The sequence below is a fragment of the Myotis lucifugus genome, unplaced genomic scaffold, assembly GCF_000147115.1.
Source record: "Myotis lucifugus unplaced genomic scaffold, Myoluc2.0 scaffold_173, whole genome shotgun sequence".
NCBI lineage: Eukaryota > Metazoa > Chordata > Mammalia > Chiroptera > Vespertilionidae > Myotis > Myotis lucifugus.
The window spans coordinates 2,486,049-2,504,821 of NW_005871221.1; the positions used below are offsets into that span (position 1 = coordinate 2,486,049).

An 18,773-nucleotide genomic window follows, 5' to 3' on the forward strand; every position below is an offset into this window, starting at 1 on the left:
TCATCTAACTAGCTGGGAGTCGGGGGATGGGGGCAAAGGACAAATGAGGGGAGGCACTAACATCTGCTGATCAAATTAAACTATTTAAGTTTCTGGACCTCAGTTTCCATAACTAATATTCTCCCAAGGGTTTTCTGAGCTAATTAGTTTGAAAATTTTATTTAAATTATTTAGCATGCCACTGGGCTCCTAACTACTTAACAAATGGTTGTTTTTAATAAAAACTGGACAACTCAAAGGTTTGAGATTAGGAATTGGTTACACAAAATATGGTATACCCAAATGGGATACTTGGCAGCAATAAGAGTAATGGTATATTTGGTAATGTTATTTCTCATAATGTTTCAAACTGGGTAGAAGGTACAAATTCTTTAATGGACTTTCATATGTTTTGCACATGGTAAGCTTATATAAAAAGAAAGACGGTATTGATGTGTATCGAGATATGTTCAAGTATATGAAATGAAAAAAGAGGTTACCAAATAGTATATATAGCATAATCATATTTTAAATATATACTGACCCATAATATGCATTATTATATAATATTCCATATAGAAAAAACACTATTCCACCTAGAAATTACATATGCACATATATAAACACAAAAAAAGCTGAAAGAATGAATATGTATCAAAATGTTAAAAGTAGTTACCCTCTGGACAGTGAGATTAGATGTATCTTTAAACCTTTCAGTCCACAGGCCGACGCTCTATCCACTGAGCCAAACCGGTTTCGGCAGTAACTTTTTTCTTAAATACACACACACACCCCAAAACCCAAAACTATGCTGTGGCAAAACTGTTATTTATTATCTACTTTCTTTTAGCAATAAAACCCCACCCCACCCCATTTTTAGCTAATTCCTACCAAGCTTTAAAAAAAATAAATCTCTCTTGCAGAGAGGAGTGGTCATGTACCTAAGTGCATTTCCCATCACCAATAAGAGTAAGTGGAAACGCAGGTGGTACTTCCAGGAAGTCTCTTTTAAAAAGAGGCCATGTACCCTCTCTGTTCCCTTCTAATCCTCCGAGCTTAAAATGCAGAGTTGATAACTAGCACTCTCACCAGCCATAAAAAAACCTCCATTTTATTTAATTGCTGCAGTTTTGAATTTCTTCAAAACATCAACCAAACCTAATACTAACTAATACAAATGTCTAACATATGGTTTGTTTGTTTTTTAAGCTGAGAGTGCCTTTTAACAAAATGTGACCATTAGCTTCGGCCCAAGGAAGAGTCACTGAGACTTGGATTTCCCAGCGCTGAACTAAAACAACTGAGCAGAACAAGTTCTGTTTCGACAGCTGTCACAGGAAGGACACTGTAACACTCCGAAGTGCTGTGGTCTCCGATACGTACCTCACACAACAGCAGGTCAATGATATGGAAGACCATGTAGAGAGGGAACTTGGCAGTGAAAAGTGTGAGAAACCACTGGGAGGCGTACATGTGTGCTTCAAGGCTTATATCCAGGAAGTGGTTGTACAGGTCGGGAATGTACTCCTGAAATAGAAAACTAATTAGTTTTAGGCACATATGCAGCTATTCAGCTCCCACTCAGGAGGCTCATAAATCTAACAGGAATAGGCCAAAGAAGTCACATACTTGTGTTTTTCTGAAAACCTCCAAGGACTCAGAAGAACACTTATCATCTGGCATTAAACTGGCACTCAGCTCCCTCTTCCAGTCCACACACTAGCTCTAAAGAGGAATCCCCCCCAAATGGTGACAAATATGTGGAAAGGCAGTTTTTCTTTCCAAGTTGTGAAATGTTTGGGAAAGTTTGTTTCACTTTTGTTCTGGGATTTCTAACCAGTCAGCGTCAGAGCCCTGGCGAACACTTCCTGACTGAGTGTGCTGTGTTAGAGGCCCCGACAAAGTCTTCTGATATTCTGAGTGTTTTACAAGATTGAAAACCCAGCTTACACCCAACAGGTTCATGCCTTATTAACCTTGGCATCATCATCACATCGTGAGAAATGAAAACAAACAGAAACACCTATCCTTCACCCTGTATGGCTAAGGCAATACCACTGCTCCTTGGCACCATTTCATCAATCTGCTTCTCCCTAGACCATGCTCTAACTGGCAAAGGCAAGCTGGTTTCTTTTTTTACCTGCATGAGGCGCTCCAACTGGTAAAATTTGCAATGCAAATCTTCAAAATTCTGCTTGAAAAGTTCCCTGAGACCATAGTCAAACATGATCTTGACCAGAACACTGAATGCCTGTTCTTCAGGCATCTGTAACAGACAGGGAATGGCAGAAAAAACAAAAATAAAATCACAAAACAGATACAGAAGTGTTTCAGTATATTAAATTCATCCTTCTACTCTCTTATCTGGATACTAGGAAGTTTACTGATATGCAGTAACTCAGTATTTCATAACATTCATTCACTCAACCAAGAAATCAAATCTCTAAAATTTGATTTTAGAGAGAAACACTGATGTGAAAAAGAAACATTATGAGAAAGAAACATGGATAGGTTGCCTCCCACACCTGTCCAGACCAGGGATTGGGCCCGAAACCTGGGTGTGTCCTGACCAGGGATGGAACCTGCCACCCTCTGGTGTTCAGGATGACGCTCTAACCAACTGAGCCACACCAGCCAAGACTCAACCAAGAAATACTTAATGGTGCCTCCTCTATGTCAGACACTGTTCCTGTCCCTGGGGAGCCTCCCATATAACCACACACAATCACTGTAATACGAATTAGGCAGAAAGATGATGAGAACACAGGAACAGGGAAGCCTGAGTCTGCCTGGGGAGACAGAGAGGCTCTGTAGAGAGGACAGGATTGGAACAGGGCAGGACAGGCAGATAACAAGTGTAGGTTTCATCTTTCCCAAATCATGAGATCTTATAAATCATTTTACCTCCTTAGCCGCCATTTTGTTACAGTAAAAATATTTTACTTCCTGTTATTTAAAAAGATGGCTAGAGAAACCTTACATGTTCTAATGCTTCTGGTAATGCTTAAGCTACTATAGTTTAACACTCACAGTAATACTTCAAGTACTACAAAAACCCTATGTCTATTTACAGATGTTACCTATTTATAATAATACCTACATCTTTCACAGCTTTACAGAAAAATATTTCCCCAAGAGTATGGCAAATGTCTCATTTTCAAAATAAAAAAGAAAGCACTGGAAATGTTATTTAAGGCTTAGTGTGACTGTAGCAAGCCTTCAAATGTCAAGAAGGTGGGCAGGCTTCTGTGGAACAAGACGACGGAGGTGGGCTGAGCACAGAAATCACTGGAATAAGGCAGAGCTAAAGAGAAAATCAGACTAAGTAATAAATGAGAACAATGAAGCATATTATTGGAAAGTTAAGGATGTGGAACAAACGACCAGACCTTTGAGGTCTTTGTAATGAAAGGGAACTTCACTCTTCCCCACACTCAGGGAGATGTGGTCTGACCCCGAGTGGCCTTTCTGTTAGGCAGTACATCTGCCCTCAGGCTGACATTTACCTAACACAATGGCAAGCAGCAGAGAATTCAATCGAAGACACTGTGGATTTGATCAGGAAATCCATTTTAAAGGGGCTGTGATACTTGTATGGGGATAAATGTCCTTGGACTGAAGTTGAGAACAAAGATAAACCACATAGGTCTGTGAGACTTTGAGATAAAAAGTTTGCCTAAAACAACAAAACAAAACAAAATTTTAAAACTTTACCTGTTGATGGATGTGTTAATTAGCTTGATTGTGTGGGTATTTCATCATTTACATCAAATCATCACATCACACACACACACACACACACACACACACACACACACACTTACTTGACTTGTTTATTAATGTCAAAGCTTTATCCTATTTTTACATGCCTACCAATACCAATAAGCTAGGTTCAGTAACAAGACAGAAAGTGGTTTTTGTTTTACTTGTATTACAACCTTGTATTTTACTTGCACTACAACACAAAAGGACTTAAAACTCTTCCACAGCTTCCCCTTGCTTAGAGCAACAAATCCAGCCTTCTTGGCCTGGCCTCTAGGGGCCCACTAGGCAGGTCTTGTTGTCCCTCCAATTCCCTCTCCTCTTCCCATCACTTATGACACTCCAGTCCTACTGTCTTTTCAGTTCCTTCCAAATGCCAAGTTTTCCCAATTTCAGTGCTTCTATATATTCTATTATTTCCTTTTCTGGGAATGTTCTATTCTCTACTCTCTTGCTATTTAAAATACTTTTATTATTTTCATAAGAATGTTAAAAAAAAGTTAAATGAGAACCCTTCTCATTTTTCAGGGTTCACCTTAAGGGTTACCTCCCCAGAGGAGCCTGGAATCTAAATCTGGCTCCCTTGTTACAATCTTGCATCAAACTTTTTTATTATGTCTTCACAGCACCATTGAAATTAATATACTTATGTGACTTTCTGCTTACAGGTGGTCAGCTTCACTAGCTGTGTATCCACAAGGATTGAGACCATGACTACATTATTCTCTCCTGATCTCTAGCACAGTACAGACCATACAGGTGCTCAAAAACATCAGTTAACATCACCTGTGTATTTTTTGCCAAACATTCTAACTTGAATCATTAGGAAATGATCAGACAAATCAAGAGTGTATGATCTTTTACAAGATAATTTGCTAAAATGTTTCAAAATACGTAAAAAAGGCAAAAGGGTAGTTTAGATTAAGATAATAAAGAGAAGTGACAACCCAATGCAATGCTGGAATCAATCAAATGCAATCCATTGATCTGGGTTAGAAAAAAACCACCTATAAAGGACTTTACTGTGTAAACAATTGGGGAAAACTGAATTTGAATTGGGTGTAAGCCAATACTGAATCAGTGTGAAATTTCTTGGATGTGACTGTGATATTATGGTCATGTCCTTAGGAGATACATGCTCAAGTATTTAGGAATGAAATATGTCGATGTTTGCTACTGAATTAAAAAAATTTTTTTTAAATTGTGTGTGTGTGTGTGTGTGTGTGTGTGTGTGTGTGTGTGTAAGAGAGGAAAAGAGAAAATGCAGAGGGAGAGACAGAGAAAACAGTGTGGAAAAATATTAACTGGTAAATTAGGTGAAGAGTATATGGGTGTTCACCTTAAGATTTTTTCAATTTTGCTGTGGATCTGAAAAAAAAATATCAGTAAATTGGATGAAAAAAAAATGGCACTAAAGAAACCCAACTCCTTCGCCTTCCTCCTACCCCAATATATAAATCCCAAAACAAATAATAATGAGGTGGCTACTTTAGAGAAGATAAAATGTCCCCAAGGGTCCAACTAAGAATTAAGCCTATCCAAACATCCCAGCAAGAAAAAGAAAATCTACCCTTGTACCAGTTTTCAACACTGTCACTCATTCTCACATGTTTCTCTTCCACGATGACATTAACTTAAGAAAAAGTTTTCCGGATACAGGAGCTAAAACTCATGTCCTAGAGCAGTGATGGCGAACCTTTTGAGCTCGGCGTGTCAGCATTTTGAAAAACCCTAACTTAAATCTGGTGCCGTGTCACAGATAGACATTTTTTGATATTTGCAACCATAGTAAAACAAAGATTTATATTTTTGATATTTATTTTATATATTTAAATGCCATTTAACAAAGAACAATCAACCAAAAAAAGGAGTTCGCGTGTCACCTCTGACACGCGTGTCACAGGTTCGCCATCATTGTCCTAGAGCCTGGCCAAAGCCAATGTAAAATCATGCTCAAGATTAAGGCCAGTATAAGCTGAGGTAGGCCATGTCTAAGTCATAACAGAGACGCATTTACTCACATGGAGAAGCAGAACAGCAGCAAGAAATGACTGGCCCTGGCAATAGCCAATCTCTTCATCATATACAGAATAAGCCTGAAAAAACAACAACAACACAGATGTAAATGAATGTAGTCACTCATGGGCCACAGCTGCCCTATAGGACCTAGAACACAGGAACCTGGGAGATGCTACCCACCCTGCACTATGGCATTTTGATGGTCAATGAATGATGCAGACATTTCTTTCCAATCCCATTTTTTATTTTACAATAAATAAAACTGTCACCACACCACCTTCTGTTGCCAAGGAGCAGAGAAGGTTATGCAAACACCACTTGGGCACTAAAAAAAGGTTGTCATAACTCCTTGTTTTTGCTCATGCTTTTCCCTCTGTCTGAAAATATGCTCTTCCTTCAGACTCCAAACATATTCCATTCCCCCAGAATTCCCTCTCTTCTCTGTGCTTCTATGGTACTTGCTACACATGCATGGTTGTTATGGCCCTTACCTCACTGCATTTTAAACCTTCATCCTCACACAGAGCAGGCACTCACTAAACACTGTTAACGTTATTCATCTTCGTTCTGGGAAAAAGTCTTTTGGCAAAGACACCAAAATACAATTCTCTCTGCAATGCCAGTAATAACTTTTCTGATAAGAGGGACTGCTCTGAAACTGCTTGTGGGTTCCTCTGAAATTCTTATTTTGTATTTTTCTTGGCAGCGGAAGATCACTACCCATCTCTCCAAACATCATCTTTAACAGAATACTGACATCTAACATTCCTTGTGGTTTGCTCTTTGGTTCTTTAGCTGTTTCTCAGTCTTGTCTTTATAATTAATACTTAGAGTCCTCATGTAAGTTGTGGTGGAAAGGGGAATTCCTATAGATTCCAGATGCTATTTCCTGTATGACAAATTTATTTCTAATGAAACTGCTTTTATTGTCCACAAGGTTCCTTTTGTGTCCCAGAAGGCAATTTAGAATGGGGTATGTTTAGAGTTCAGATCACTTAGCAAAATGTTATGCCAATGCTAATTAGATGACAATTAAGTCAACATATACATAAGTTTTATCATTTGACTTTGGTGAAACTCTAGCTTTTAAATATGCATATTATAATCAGGCTTTCATAAATTCAGGTAAAATTCAATATAATAACATATCTCCCATTTGATCAAAGCTTGTCTGATGAGAGGGCCACAGAAAGAAAAACACATACTTTTCCAAAAAACAAGATGTGTACAGGGCTTAGAAATGACCTGTTTATAATACAATGAGGCACCGTTCAACTGTGTAAAAATTAACAAGTGTTTATACCTACGTTGTTAAGACTGTGTTACAAACTAATAGTAATATGTGCAAACACAGCTCAATGTTTGTGAAGGTTACCAATCAACAGTTGATCCTTCAAGAAAGAGCACAGGCTTCAGAGCTAGAGTTGGGCTGAAATCCCAAGCAGCTAATATCCAGGTCAAGATCTTAAACCTATTAATTATATTCTTTATTTATAAGATGAGAATATCATAGTATTTATAACAGAGTTGATGTGTTATTCTCAGTCCTCCCATGTCACATATTCAGCACATGGTTTAATCAATTATGCACTAGGCTGAAAATGTATTGAATTTCTACAGATAGAGAATGGAGAGGAGCATATTTTTCAGGCTCATGAAAAAGCCTGAAGGAATGCCTACACACATGAAAGTACATGATACATTTGGAAAAAGTCTGGAATATAACGTTCATGGAGGCTATAAAAAAGAAGAAAAGGCATTTCATCAATCCAACATTTAATGCCAAGAACTGTGCCAAGTGCTCCACATGTTAACATACATAAGCAATGATCCCTGTTCCTTAAGAACTTCACAGTTCACTTGGGAAGTTTGACAAGTGAATCAACCAGAGTACAGTAAGAAGTTCAATATGGTTGAAACGTAAAGTATTTAGAGAATAAGCCAGGATATATTATAAAATGCCTTTACTGCTAAGTTAAGGAATCCAGGTCCAGGAAATAAACTAAGATCTTCTTTTAAAATTTGATTTCAGAGATGAAGGGAGAGAGATAGAAACATCAATGATGACAGAAAATCATTGACTGGCTGCCTCTTGCACGCCTCACACTGGGGATTGAGCCCGCAATCTGGGCATGTGCCCTGACTGGGAATCAAACTGTGACCTCCTGGTTCACAGGTCAATGCTCAGCCATGCCGGCCGGGCCAAACTAAGAATTTTTTATTTCATTCTGTGGATTATGGAAAGCATTAAAGGCTTCAGTGGAGGCCACTGAAGTGATTCTTCAGTCAACAAAGAGAAGATAATAAACAGGCTAGAATCCAAAGGCATGGAGACTAATGCCAGGTGGCATCTGTAAAAGTGCTGGCACCATATGATAGAGTCCTGTACGAGGGTGTGGACAGAGAGGGAAGTATGACTAACAAGATACATCAATCATATCAAACTTAGGCCAAAGGAAGGAACTGAAAACTAAAAGAGAAGTGATTGTATCTTCAGCAAGACAATAGCATTTGGGGTAAAAGGAAAACTGTTTTTAATTAAAAGAGAACTAAAATATGGATATTGCTGAATCCTGATTCTAACCAAACTATAGACATTTAGGGAAATCTGAATAAGGAGTGGCTATTAAGTGATATTGATGGATAATGACAGGTGCTACTAGATGGATAATGATCTTATTTTTTAGAGATGTACAGTGAAGAATTTAGGATCATGATGGCTGAGATTTGCTTTAAACAACTTCAAAGAAAATGTTAATGAAGCAATTGTAGCAACACGTTGATAAATATTAAATCTAGGTGAAGAGAGATAGACAGTTACACTATCAGCTTTTATGTCTGAAAATTCTCATAAACATTTTCCCCTGGCCAATGTTGTTCAGTTGGTTGGGCATCACCCCATGCACCAAAAGATGGCTGGTTCGATTCCAGTCAGAGCACATGCCCACGTAGGGAACGTGCAGGAGGCAGTTGATAGATGTTGCACTCTCACACTGATGTTTCTCTCTCTCTCTAAAAGTCAATTTAAAAAAAAATTTTTTTTTTTTGCCATAATACAGTTGTCCCTCAGTATCCACAGGGGATTGGTTCTAAGACCCCCGTGGATATCAATCTGCAGATGCTCAAGCCCCTTATATAAAATGATGCAGTATTTGCATGCAATCCCTATTTGCATATAGGCTACAGCAGGTATGCCTCCACATCACTTTATTCTCCTGGATTCAACATAATGCTTGGGGCATGGCAAATTCAAGTTTTGGTTTTTGGAACTTTCTGGGATTTCTTTTCTTCTTGAATATTTTTGATTTGCCATTGGTTGATTCAGCGGATGCGACACCCGTGGATAAATAAAATTCTATTTTTAGTAGATCTGTTTTGATTTACTTGATAGACTTACATGGAGACCAACTGGCAGCTGGAAATTTAGGCCTTGAGCTAATGTAGATTTGGGAACATCTGTGCAGTGGTGACAGCTGAAGCTTTGGGAGTGAAAGGGCTCACCAGGGAGAGAGTATAGAATGCAGCAACCAATGAATGAGCACCTATGTCTCAGGAGGTAGGCCTCTGTTTCAGGAGCAGGCAGACAGAGATGAAATAATGAGGGAGTGAGCCACATTGTGAGGGAAGTGAGAGCACAACCAGGAGGGTGAGAAGTCAAGAGAAGAGAGAGTTGTGCAAAGATCATCATGAGGTAGAAAGCAGAGTGCAACAGGGTTAAAGGCAGTGAACACAGGGTTTCTTTTTCTTTTTTTTTTTAATATATTTTATTGATTTTTTACAGAGAGGAAGGGAGAGGGATAGAGAGTTAGAAACATCGATGAGAGAGAAACATCGATCAGCCGCCTCCTGCACACCCCCCACTGGGGATGTGCCCGCAACCAAGGTACATGCCCTTGACCGGAATCGAACCCGGGACCTTTCAGTCCCCAGGCCGACGCTCTATCCACTGAGCCAAACCGGTTTCGGTGGGTTTCTTTTTCTTTAAATATATTTTTATTGATTTCAGAGAAGAAGGAAGAGGAAGACAGAGATAGAAACATCAATGATGAGAGAGAATCATTGATTGGCTGCCTCCTGCACACCCCACACTGGGGATCAAGCCCACAACCTGGGCATGTGCCCTTGACCAGAATCGAACCTGGGACCCTTTGGTCTGCAGGCTGACGCTCTATCCACCGAGCCACAGGGTTTCTTTATGGGATACTGGATTAACTGCTTAAGTAGGAAGCATAACTGAGAAGGGCTAGAAAAGGATGATCAGAGAAGAGGATTACAACTGAAACCAGAGCTTTGTGCATCCTATGGGGAAATTAAACCCAAGAAACATTTCTCTAAATTCTAACTGCCCATATAGTTTAAAGCACCTAGTTTATCATTGGAGAATCACTCGTTATTGCTGGCCTGTCCTAAAACTAGTTTTTAGTTTCACCTTTTCAATCATAATATGTAAGTTCCTTAAGGACACTTCTCATTCTTTGACTGTATTTCATATGTAGTATATGTTAAATAGGTACCTGATTAGCTTTGGGAGGGGATAGGGAAGATAAGAAGAACAGAGGAAGGCTGAAGAACTCTGGTCCCAAATCCTCCTTTTGGCTCTGAAGTTACCAAAATCTACTAGAAAATGAGTTACTGATATTGAACAGTGTGCCATTTCCTTTGAAGCTCCCAGGTACAGACCTTTTAACAGGCTCATCAGTATTTCCCAGCATTTACTATGCTGCAGTGTTAAAGGTCCACCTTGATAGGCATCGGCACGTCCTACTGTCAGACGTATCCCAGGTGCCAAGTGCATCATTTACACTGTGCATACTGAAAAGGAGCCTGCAATGTTACAGAACTCAACTGATTTCATAAAATCAATTTTCTAAAGTATAAATGTGGAGCCAGGCAACTGTCATTTGAAAGTCCTGATTAAAAGGGTAAAGGAGCCCTATCATTTCATTTCTAATTAATTCCTATTCATCATGGTCTAAAATTGTGTTCTTATCGTTGATTTTACAGTCTTTCTTTTTTTATTCTTGAACATCATATACACATTACACTTTGTAGTTATTTTTTGCATACTATCAAAGAACCAAACTGACAATTCAAAACTGAGTCTTTTTTTGTGTCTGTGACATGAAATACCTTGCATATTTTATATAAGGAATCTTGTCCATCTCCTCCTGTATCCTTAAAGTAGTCATGGGCTGGGAATGTCCGGTTAATATCCCGGGTGATAGCACTGTCCTGAGGAGACTCCTGTGAAAACATAAGGAAAGAGAAGGCTTAGCGGTCTGTCATGTACCTACTTGTTTCGGTTTATACTAGTACAACAAAGTCTTCTCATTTACATGCTTTAAGATGCTTCAGGAACATATATACACATATGCATGCCCAGAGTTACTACATCTTCAGGAACCAACTACTCAAACAAAAGCAAATATTAAGGGGGGGGGGAAAGATTGAAGAAAAGCAACCCGTTTCACTCTATACACCTCATGTATAGTCCATCCCTGCTGCAAGAAAGTGAAGCTGGTGCCTTTCTATTGTAACAGGTAAAATGTTCTATTCAAAACAGACTTCCCATTGGAAAATACCATAGCTAATCTCAAAAGGAGGGAAAGTGCTCCTGTTTAAAAAAACTGGGTACAAGAATTGCTACTTTAATTGATCCTTTGGCATGAAGATCATGTGTCAGGTTCTCAATAGAAAAGAGAAGCTCATGACATGTGTAATACTTTTAACAATAAAGAATTATTTAATAAATAAATAAATAGAAAAGAGAAGCCCCTGAATTGGGTTTATCCTAGGTGCAAGTGGCATAAAAATTTACACAGCAGTATAAGGAATATGAAGCCAGTCCACCAAATGCCAAGGGATTCAAACAGGCTATGGGAAAATATCCCTTGCTTTTGCCAATGGAGAAAAACTGTTTCCTTGTTCGTCATGACACAACTAAAACTGAACAAATGTCAATAATGTCAGCAATCCTTCATAAAATATACCAAGCATCCAGCTATTTCTAATACCTTCCCCTTTTAAATTTTATTTGCTCACATGTTAAAGAACTGGAGAACAGAAGCATGGCCTTCAATTTTAACAATGCACTGTCTTATAGTCAAGACAATAGCCTTGATTCTCCTTAACACATTAAGCGCCCAGTCAGTCACCGCTGACTGACACTATACTTTCCGTCCACAAGACAAAACAGGCTGGGCGCTTAACATGTTAAGGAGCCTACATCATATTCAGGACACCATCCAAGAGCCTGACAACTCCTGTTTCAAGATGAAAAATTAAAGTGATATTCCTCTCTCGTCCAGTAATTTCTCTAGCCTTCCAGCTAGCTATGTTCCCAGGGTCATAAATTCTTTACGATTGTGGGATCTGACTAATTTAAAGCCTATGCTCTTTCTTAACCGGTAAACTATTAAAACCTTCAAAGACATTGCCAAACTGCTTTCCAAGGAGCTTTACTGGCATAGACAACAGTTAAGGCAACTCAGAACTGTGGTGATTCCTGACAAAAGGACAAAATTCAAGGTGAGACCTAAGACTACAGCAGTATCACCTGGTGGCAGCTTCCAGGCTGCAGCACATTGAGAGGGAACAGAAACAGGTTTGGGTGGGGAGTGTCTCGAGCTGAGATAAGAGAGAGCAGAATTTGGGGGAGGGCAAGATAGCTGGACTGTGTAGGTCTTAGAAATACTGAAGATAAAAAGGCGAACAGAGAGGGAGCTGCAGAGCTATCTAAAGGGTCCCTGTGAGTCATGAATCAAAAAACAAAAATGATAAACTGGACTTGATCTAAATTAAAAAGTTTAGTAAAGCCCTATTAGAATAATGCCATTATTAAATTTGAAAAGAATCTGAAAACAAACCACAGTAACATTATGGATGATTCCTTCCTAAGAGGACACAGCGAAGAGTTTTGCAAAAAATCCAAACCCAAGTGCTTGTATAATTAAGGTTTATATAACAACGCAAAGGTCTTTTATTTCTAGGCAGTTACAGAGTTGATACAGGGAATTTGCTGGCACAAAGCATATTGGATAACACTATTCATATGGCCAAACTGCTTAAGTCAACTATATACAGCTTCTCAACCAGACTGTAGTTGGTAAAATGGCTTAACAAACAAGCTTTCACAAATGTCCTAAAGGCAATCATACAGAGACGTAAACTTAAAAGAAGTGGGAATGGCAAAACTACTGTCAGTTGGTATGCCCTGAAAACTATTGAAGTTAAGGTAGAAATAACTTTTTGGATCAGCTGGTTTTATTTTTTGGCTGCTTCATTTTTTTTTTAATATATTTTATTGATTTTTTACAGAGAGGAAGGGAGAGAGATAGAGTTAGAAACATCGATCAGCCGCCTCCTGCACAACCCCCCCTGGGGATGTGCCCACAACCAAGGCACATGCCCTCGACCGGAATCGAACCTGGGACCCTTCAGTCCGCAGGCCTACGCTCTATCCACTGAGCCAAACCGGTTACGGCTGGCTGCTTCATTTAATCTCAAGAAAAACAGCTTTAATCTCCAGAAGAAAACTAAAATGCCATATGATTACTCAGTATTAACATCTTGCAAACTTTTTCTATTAAAAGTCAGATAGCAAATATTTTTGGCTTTGTGTTGCAGTTACTCAACTCTCCCATTTGTAGAGCTATACTAGCTATCAATAATATTTAAATAAACATTTCTATATTCTAATACAACTTTATTTACAAAAACAAGAAGCATGCTAAATTGGCCCCCAGACCACACTGTGCCAATCCCTGCTTTAAATAATTTATTATGGGCAACATGACTGGAAAGATTTTTTGTAATGATTTTAAATACACTGACATGCTACTTCTGATTAATTTCATGCATGCTTTATCTGAAGAAATTCTGCAATAAGCTGCAATAACTTGAAATGTATATTCCTTTGAATACATGGTTTTCATGTAATAAAATTTTTTTTAAATGTCTGCTCCAATTTACAAAAGTCAATTCTCAAAGTACTCTATGTATTTCTGTATCGCCTGTGTTGAAAAGGTTTAAAGAAAACCCTGTAATTATAGTGATCTATTGTCCCCTACATTTCAAGGAGCAATATAAACAGTATATATAGTTCAGAAATTATAAACACACACACTGCAACATATTAGACTGGCTAAAGTAAACAGACAATACCAAGTGTTGGTGAGGATATGAAATCTCAATTGTTGCTGAGGGAGGTGTAAAATAATACAATTTGGTGAATTACAGGGCAGTAAACACACATCTACCGACACCCAGCAATTCCACTCCTACCCAGAAGAAGCAAAAACACACATCCAATAGAAACAACCTATGTACAAAAATGTTCAGCATAACCTTATTTGTAATAGCTAAAAATTAAAAGCCCCAAATGTCCCCCATAGAGAAAGAGATAAATAATGGTATATTCATGTATGGAATAATACATATGTTGCTGAAGAGAATTTCATTAAAAACTGTATTCTAGCCCTAACCGGTTTGGCTCAGTAGATGGAGCGTCAGCCTGCGGACTGAAGGGTCCCGAGTTCGATTCCGGTCAAGGGCATGTACCTTGGTTGCGGGCATATCCCCAGTGGGGGGTGTGCAGGAGGCAGCTGATCGATGTTTCTCCCTCATCGATGTTTCTAACTCTCTATCCCTCTCCCTTCTTCTCTGTAAAAAACCAATAAAATATATATTTTTTAAAAAACTGTATTCTAGAATATCAGCACTTCTAAAATTTATTCACTAAACAAATAGTAAGAATGAACACCTCACACTAAAATCCAAATCTTTTGTATTTTGCCTTCCCATACTCCTGCACAATTGGGACTACTCACTGTTCCCCAAACATAACCCCAAATTAATGACATACTTTATTGTATTTTTAAAAAGAAAAATCTAACTTTTTGTTTTCTTAGTATAACAAAACCTTTTTGCTTTCTTATTTTAATAAAAAAAATTTTGCTTCCCTGTAATAATAATACTAGGGGAAAATAAGAAAAAAGAAATAACTGCACAACTCAGAAATAACTAACTTATGTTAGGTAGGTATATGCCTAACTTTTTACAGTTAATTTTTATAAGTTTACGCTGCTTTGAAAATTTATTTTTACTAACTGCAAAAGATGTGAGCATCTTTTCATGTTACTTGACAGTTATCCTACTCTCGCATTTTTAACACACAGTAACTTGTCACATGGCTATGCCACAATTTACTAGGCCAAATATCCAACTCTGGAATATTCAGGCTATATATACCACTTCTTTAGTAGAGCCGTGATTCTTAACGAAAAGAAAATGGTTTCCACAGTCACTCTATTCCCCCAAAGATCTGGCATGACCCCTGTGTTTTGGATTTTGAGTTATTCTGCCCATTTGTCCTCTAGAACAGTTATATCAATTCAGACATCACGGTGGTAGGACTCTTACAGCAGATATCCTGCTGATTTGGAACAGTCACTGATATACTTGTCTTGCCCTCCTTCTAGTCTACATATAACTAAGAATAGTATTTAAAGTTGCAAAGAACTGCATATAAAGTTTATTGACTCCATCCCTTTAGAATTCCAATGCTGAACCCACATGCTGGCTGATAAGAAAGGCACTATCGTACATATATTTTCTTGCTTTGTCAGTTAAGAGGGCTTAGAAACAATAACACCCAGTAGAAATGGGTTTCAGAATCTTGGTTTCTAATTTACCAATACAAGGAAACAGGGCTTCTTAGAGAAATGGTTGATTCTAGGACTGGGGTAGGAAATATACAAGATGAACTGGAACTTACAGAAGTACCAGCGAGTAGGGAAATGCTCTCTGGATGACTATTTTTATACCAAGTCCCCCAACACAAAGAACACAAATGTACAACAACAGGAGTATGTCAGAGGGACACAAGAGCCAATTAGAAGAGTTCCCAATGGCCAAAGCTGGGAAACTTGAGCAATAAAATAAATGACGTAGCACTGGATTATAATCTAAAGTATAAAATAAATACCTAGCATAGTAAACTCCTTAAGAGTACAGTGTGGAAAGGGGGGAAAGAGCAACCTAACAATGGAGAAATCTGGCAAACATGACCTCAGTCAAGGAATTAAGGTCATCAACAGTGATAAGTCATGCTGGAAGGACATGACCCTTGATATGAGGTAATGAAAACGATACTTTTATTTGTGCGCTCTTCTTCAAAACTTATAAACCTCATGAGAAAAATTAGGCAAACTCTAGTTGAAGGGCACGCTATAAAATACCTGGCCAGTATTCTTAAAAACTGTCAAAGTCATCAAAAACAAGGAAAGTCTAACAGATGTTACAGTCAAAAGGAGACATGAGGACTAAATATAATGCAGTATCCTGGATGAAATCTGAAACAGAAAAAGGTCATTAGGTAACAACTAAGGAAATTTAAATAAAGTACCGACTTTAGTTAATAATAATGTATCGCACTGGCTGGTAGCTTAGTGGCTAGAGTGGCAGCCTGTGCACAGAAGGGTCTTGGGTTTGATTCCTTGTCAAGGGCTGTCAAGGCACATGCAGGAGGCAACCAATCAATATTTCGCTCTCACATCAATATCTGTCTGTCTGTATATCTCTCTCCCTTCTCTCTCCCATCCCTCCCTTCCACTCTCTCTGAAAAAAAAAAAACAAAAAAACAGTGGAAAAAAATATTCTCAGGTGAGAATTAACAACAAAAAAATGCATCAATACAATCATTAATTGCAACAAATGTACCATATCAATGTAAGATGTTAATAATAGGGGAAGCAGTGCAAGGTATATGGAAACACTGTACTATTTTCACAATATTTCTGTAAATATAAAATGGTTCTTTAAAAAAAAAATTAAGTTTATTAAAAGAGAAAAAGCCCTGGCCAGGTAGCTCAGTTAATTAGAGCATCGTCCTGATACACCAAGGTTGTGGGTTTGATCTCCGGTAAGGGCACATACAAGAAGCAACCAATGAGTGCATAAATAAGTGGAGCAACAAATCGATGCCTCTCGCTCTCCCTAAAATCAATAATTTTTTTAAAAGCTGTATTAAAAGAAAGAGCGACAGGTATCACCTCCTTATTATACAAAATGGAGAATCAGGCTTAGTGAGGGTAAGCCCCTTATTTGTACTTATTAGGCAATCAATAAAATGCTGAACTAAATTTGTGGAAGAAAATCGGTGAAATGAACACTGGGAGTAAGTTCAACAGAAATCAAAAGTAAGCTCTGTTATTGTGAGTGATTTCTAGAGATTTCTTTCTTGGCCCCAATTCTTATGCTCTTATAGTGTATATGATAAAGCAATGGTGAGGCTTTGTTACTTTTAAAATTTTTAAGGCTCTTCTAAAATAATTTGCGCAGAGAAAAATCTAAGGAAATGATGTTTGTGTCGTTTTCTTCTCCCTGTGTTGGTTTTGAAAGTCGTCCATTAGTTCCAACAGTGGTACCACATTCTGTAATTTTTCTGGATGACTATTTTTATACCTTACTGTGAGAATTGGCCCACTGGGTAACTTCTCAGGATTAACAGGGTAATGGGAACAAGAGGAAACCCTTTGAATACACACCCTTTGTAAACTCAAGTTAAAAAATAGAAAGCTAAGAATGGCAGGAAGAAAAAGAAAGTACCCAAACAAAGAAAATGTAATGGAAGGTTGCCATGAGAAATAACCAGCATAGGAAAGATTATTATTTCCATAGTAGCTTAATGCCTAAAGAAAAAATTAGATCTTAAGGCTAGTCCAGAATGTTATACATGCTTTGTTAAAAACCATCATGTAATACTTAAGAAAACAATAAAACAGAAACACCAAAACCCCCACTCAACTCCATTAAACAGTACCCTATCTTTACAATATGCTTCACAGAAATAAAATAATCTTTTGGTTACATTTTGCTCTTAAAAAGTCAGCTACAACTTGTCAGAAATAATTTTGACAAATTCACTTTGACAGAAATAATTAAGCAACGATAACAAGAGCTAAGACAGATCTGTAGTCACTATTCTAATTAAGCACCTTACATACAGATGAATCACATAGATATATCTATTATAACAACCCTCTGAGGTGGGTTCTGTTATTTCTCCCATTTCACAACTGAAGAAAGAAGTTAAATCACTTGGCTAGAGAGTGAGGAGCTGGTATTAGAACCCAACTGTTTTTGCTTTTTTTCTAGTCCACATTCTTAACCCAAAAAAATATATTGTGAAAGTGAAGGAATTCTCTTCTCAGTAGTCAGTGGCACTTATAATTCTCAATACATAAAAAAATGTTTTGGTTTTCTAGACTCTTAAAACGAAAATCGACATGACACAGACTTGGAAAATGTGCCTTTTCTTTTTACTTGTATAAAAGTGCTTCATTGGATGAAGGCTGTTCACTGTTTATGAAAAAGCAGAAATCACTAAGGTCCTAATGACATGTAGACCACAATATCTTGGTCTCTCAAAGAACCACCTTCACAAAATTGTGCTATTGGCATGTTCTGAGAATCTGTTTTAAAAATAAAACAAAAAAACCACACAAATGCTATTGAAACCTTGTATTACATAGTGAGACAGGTGACGACACCTACCACATTACTCAGTGTCCCTATCAGAAATTCTGTCACTCCTACAGAAATATGGCTACTCCCCCCCCCCTCCCCACCGCCCCGCCCATGGAATTAAATGTCCATTTTTCTTTTGGCCTACAGAAAGCTCAGGACCAAGTTCACAGTCCAACTTTAAGCAATACAGGATTTCATGGCTTGTCTGTCTGTGTATTATCTTCCTGTTCTACATCTATTTTCCAAATCTCTTCCTTATTTAAATTTTCCTATTTTATTGAATTATAGGTATTCTAATAAAGTACCTCCATACCTTAAAAATACGAGGTACAGTGTATTTATATAAAAAGCCCTTCAAGCCGAGGCCGGGTTTGGCTCAGTGGATAGAGCGTCGGCCTGCGGACTGAGGGGTCCCGGGTTCGATTCCGGTCAAGGGCATGTGCCTGGGGTTGCGGGCACATCCCCGGTGGGGGATGTGCAGGAGG

General features: G+C 38.2%; 1 protein-coding gene across 14 annotated transcripts in view; it reads right to left on the reverse strand.

Moving 5' to 3' along the window:
* RABGAP1 (RAB GTPase activating protein 1) overlaps positions 1–18,773 on the reverse strand; it is a 130,689-nt gene that overhangs the window by 22,219 nt on the left and 89,697 nt on the right. For 11 of the 14 annotated variants that reach the window (XM_023760148.1, XM_023760147.1, XM_023760146.1 and 8 more), the window contains 4 exons: positions 10,891–11,004; positions 5,763–5,837; positions 2,120–2,245; positions 1,363–1,506 (listed from right to left, as the gene is read on the reverse strand). In XM_023760148.1, the coding sequence (XP_023615916.1) occupies positions 1,363–1,506; positions 2,120–2,245; positions 5,763–5,837; positions 10,891–11,004 (459 nt within the window). Of the gene's footprint in view, positions 1–1,362; positions 1,507–2,119; positions 2,246–3,485; positions 3,511–5,762; positions 5,838–5,940; positions 5,983–6,251; positions 6,273–10,890; positions 11,005–18,773 lie in introns of those variants that run through there. The other 3 variants (XM_023760154.1, XM_023760155.1, XM_023760156.1) reach the window with 3 other exon arrangements.